This window comes from Quercus suber, unplaced genomic scaffold, assembly GCF_002906115.3.
Source record: "Quercus suber isolate HL8 unplaced genomic scaffold, Cork oak 2.0 scaffold_284, whole genome shotgun sequence".
Lineage (NCBI taxonomy): Eukaryota > Viridiplantae > Streptophyta > Magnoliopsida > Fagales > Fagaceae > Quercus > Quercus suber.
The window spans coordinates 376,188-380,982 of record NW_027069740.1 but is presented as its reverse complement, the minus strand read 5'-3'; the positions used below and the strand labels follow the sequence as shown (position 1 = coordinate 380,982).

The 4,795-nt window shown below is 32.5% G+C and overlaps 1 protein-coding gene across 1 annotated transcript in view; it reads left to right on the top strand.

Moving 5' to 3' along the window:
* The first annotated feature begins 735 nt into the window (after positions 1-735).
* The window catches only part of LOC112013833 (protein CASP), a 23,552-nt gene continuing 19,492 nt past the window's right edge, over positions 736-4,795 (top strand). The window contains exons 1-2 of the mRNA XM_024046215.2: positions 736-984; positions 4,558-4,668. Of these exons, the coding sequence (XP_023901983.2) occupies positions 900-984; positions 4,558-4,668 (196 nt within the window). The 5' untranslated portion in view covers positions 736-899. The remainder of the gene's footprint in view (positions 985-4,557; positions 4,669-4,795) is intronic.

Sequence of the window (4,795 nt, the reverse complement as noted above, 5' to 3'; positions counted from 1 at the left end):
AGCTATTTATTATTATTTTTATACACATACATCAACTTTAATACTTTATCAATATTGAAATTTAATGTAGCAAGGATAAAGATTCACTACATGTAAAGATGAGATTATCCTATTTAAAAACTTTAATTAATATAGTGAGACCGATGCATATTAGTTTTGGTTAAGTTTAGATAAATTTTTGCTGAAATATTAAAACAACGAGACCTATGTAAATGCTCTTAGTACAATAAAATATCACACAAGTAGTATACAACAACCATGCTTTGAGTTATAATAGGTTTGGGTGTAATTTTATTTTAACTTATAATAATTTTATATTTTTAACTTATTATGAAAATATTGTGAGATTTTATTATATCAAATTATCAATACTTTTTTTAATTGTGAAAAATGTGTAAAAATTTCAAAATTTAGCGAGACTTCAAGTATAATATTGATAAATATATATTATTATTATTATTATATAATAATAATAATTTTGTAAATTTTAAATAGAGGAAACACATGGATCATGTATGATTTCAAAAGTTGAGAGATTACAACTGATCATTAACACGATAATAGAGGAGGGATAAAATCATCAAAATTAAAAACTTTATCCTTTTCTACCAACCAAAAAAAAGAAAAAGTTATTAAAAAAAAATTAAAAATTTATCCTTGGAGGAGGAAATTAGTAATTTACTTCTTAAGCAATACCACACTACTATATTTAAATCTGAAGGAAACCCACTACCCAAAAAAATTAGAAAAAAAAAAAAACCATTAGACTGAAAGCCAAAGCTCTCTCAGATCCATCAGAGCAAACTAAATTAAAATCCTCGTAGTTGCAGAGACTGAAGAACAAACCAACCAAAAAAAAAAAAAAAAAATCAAAACCTAGCAATCCGGATCCGTTGAAAATGGAGGCTCCGCAAGGTGGATCCGAGAGGGACAAACCCAACCCGTCCTCTTCTCCCACCCCAATCGTCGCCAATTTCTGGAAAGGTAATTCCAATTCCCAATTTCCAATTCTCGCATTTCCATCTAATTTGTGAATTTGTTTTTCTGATAATCTTTCCACATTGAATTTTTCTTTTACTTACATAAAAATTGGTGGTTTTTTTTTTTTTTTTGGTCTTTATAGTTTGGAGTACTCTTTTAGTTGCAGCTATAGTTTTTAGCAGATGAAGATTAAATGCCTCTTTGGTTTGAGAAATTTTCAAATTTTCAAACACATATATCAATATATGCACAGTCTCACTTGTTAACGTGAATCTTATGGATTGCTTAGAAGTTAGAACAGAATATGATAGTGTTACATTTGAATCTTCATTTATATATTTTTTATTACTTTTGCATTTGAAAAATGGGAAATTGAGTGATTCTTTTTTTGGGATCTTGAAACTAAACTTTATCGTGTTTTAGATCTGCGATCCTAGAATTGGGGTTAACGTTATAGCTAGATGTGGTAAAGTGATCAAAATCCTAAACTATTAAACAGCATAAAGAAAAAAAAGTTATCAATGGATTAGCACAATGCCTTAGAAGTTACTGATTGTCACCAATTCTTGCCATTTTGGGCCAGCAGAGCACGGTGTCTCTTCTGGGAAACTTGAATATAGCCCGTCGTTCTCATGCCCCGAATCATTAGTGTTGAGTTCCTGAAATACACACGAAGTGGGATCGAAGGCAATAGAATAGTGTAAGGCTTTAGTCAATTGACTAAAAAAATGAGAATTAAAGGGATTTAAAAAAAAATGAATAACGAAAATTAAATGGAAAATTAGGAACATAAAGAATAGGTGGTAAAGATGATTACTTAGTGAAATGAAGAACTCATTTTCCAAGGACAAGGTTGAAAAGGACCATATATTAAAACAATATAGTGTTTAAGAAGATGCAAATCAGAGGAGCGAGAAAATTTGCTAGATATATGTTTGTTATTGCTGAAGTCAGTGACACAGTTATAGTTTTTTTTTTTTTTTTTCATTGTTCCTTTGTGTTTGTCATACTGAACTCAAAGATTTTATTATTTTTTATCAATAATACTGCATGGATTACCTATAAAAAAAGAAAAAGAAAATTGGTTTGGGCTAATAGAAGCCCAGCTACCTCCAACAGATACTAGCAGCCCAACAGGCCCTTATGACTACTAGAATGTCAAAATGAACCCTAGGCGAACTTAAAATCTAAAACAAAAAACCTCAATTTAAAACTAAAAATTCCCTGTTCACTATTCTGTAACTAAGAATTGCATAATCCTCTCCCTAATTATCCCATTGATGTTGATGCCCAGGACATGGATAATGATGATTATGATGGTGTACCTGATAAGGGCAATAGAATGGATGATTAAATGTTTTGTTCACCTTATTATTCATATTGCTTTTGAATTTCATATTGTAGAGTTAGCTAGTTTCCATTTGCTATCTTATTTTGGATTTTGAACTTGGAACTTAGAACTATTTTCCATTTGTGTTGATAGTTATTTTGGAATGTGGTTGCTAATTAAACATTTGCAGAACATTTTTGATACATTGTGTTAAAACTTAAGTATATTAGTTTCGTTAGTATAGACGTATTGATGTATGGTATACAAATTGCATCATATTAATTCTTTTTTGATAAGTAATAATATTATTCATAAATGATAAAATTGATTAATATGACCCCTCATCATTACTTGGTCAGGGGTAAGGACCCCATCAATAATGTCCAATTGTATTATTTTAACTATGAGAGTTCGCTATCCGTTGGAAAATTTAGTATTCTTGTCACCTTCTTGCAACCATAGGGCTCTTGATTTCTATCATTAAATCCCCTTTCAAAGCTTTCAGTTTGTCGACCAAAATAAAACTCAGAGTACCTTGGAAATGGTATCGGCAACGCAGAGGCCTCGAGGCACACGTGGGACACAAGGACAGCTTCGAGGTCCTGCCGATGCCCCCAAACCCACATGATGTTTTGCATCCGAGGCCACAAGCACGCCCACATGGTCCACATCAGCAACGCAGAGACCGCGAAGCACAAATTTTGCCCTGATTTTTTGCACACATGCTAAGAATAATCCAACCTTCAAACTGTCAAAAATTGGAGGTCAGATTCAACATATTTTATTTTTTATGATTTTCGGGAATTCCACCACTCTTTAACCATCCCCTTAAAGCCTTCAGCCTTCAACCACATATTTTCATATCTGAAAGGTCTTCTTCCTTGCTGTATTCTACCACATCCCAAAAGGATAGGGAAATGGTCCAAGCATATTGTAGACAACTTGCGTTGAACGAGAAAGGAAAAATGCTCTTCCCAATCAGAAGTGAACAAAAATTTATCAATTCTAGACATAAGTACTAACTCACGATTATTCAACCAAGTGAAATTGTTACATGTAATTTATAATTTTTGTGATTATATGCTAAATCATTATTCACATCTTTGTTTTTTAACAGATGAATTCATAATTTATCTGATTATTCAACATACAAAGTCACAATCTGTGTTTTTTTTTAAGATATTTTTTCATACGTTTTTTCCCCAAAAAAGGGAAGATCTTACTATCCACGATCTAATCCCACAATCCACAATTCTGCCTGCCTCCATGATCCTATCCTACAATCCCAACTTTGACGACCTTGCTTGTAGCTCAACTAGTTGGCACTTTTTGGTTTTTCCGACAGATGCATCATAGGTTCAAATCTCTCCTTTCCAAACTATTAAATTATCAAAAAATGATTATTCATATTACACTGTAATCATTATTATAGAGTACCAAACATGCCCTAAAACATCAATCTCTAGGTTCAAAAAGTTCAAGAAATATTTTAAAAAAATTTCTTAAATTATTAAATCAGAAAAGGCTTCCTATAATGAAGGCTACTTCATAGTAGCGTTCAGTGTTCCTAGAATCATAACCCTTTGTCTTACATATGACAATTAAATTCTAACCATCCAACTTCATCAAAAGTCATAAGCTAGTCATATGACCTTTTAAAAATACTCACAACATAATAAGTTAAACATAACATAGAAAAATAAAAGGCTAGTCTTGTACAGTATTAAAAGCATGCTTAGTGCTCAGGGCTCCAAGGTCTAAGCACTTTGCATGGCCAAAGCAAAGCTCATTTCAAGAAGCACACCTTTGGCATGCTTTTTTGGTGTGTTTTGAAGATGCACAAAGCACGCCTAGGCACACTTTTTTATTTATTGCTAAAAAAATATGAATTAATAAAATTAATTGCTTGATCTTGAAGGAATTGACATGGACAATTGATTTGTTACACAAATGCTATTCTTAAGGTGTTTGTATTACAAAAGTAAATTTTTTATTTACATGTCAAAAGATACGAACAAGGCTAATTTGCTGTTCCTTCTTATGCTTTTTTTTATTTGCCCATTAGATGTATGTTGATTGACGCAGATCCCCCCTCCCCCACCCTCCTTTTGTGCCTCCTGATTTTATTTCTGTTGTAATGTGATTGTTTCAGAGTTGCGTCAGTCAACATATTTCTTGTGTATCATCCAGCAAATAAATACCATAATGTCAAAGCATTCACGAATTTCTGTTTTTCTTGTCCACAGGTTTTGATTTAGAGAAGGTAAAGGTTATTTTGGATGAACAAGGGCTTAGGATAGCTGATAATCAGGAGAACAGCCAGAAAAATCGACGGAAGCTTGCAGAAAGCACTAGAGGTATTAATTATACATCTTTAAACAATCAGGCTAATGTTTCACACTTTGTGTGGGACTGTAGGAGGGTAGTAGGGAAGAGGAGAGAGAGAGAGAGAGAGAGAGAGAGAGGAAATGATCCCCCCCCCCC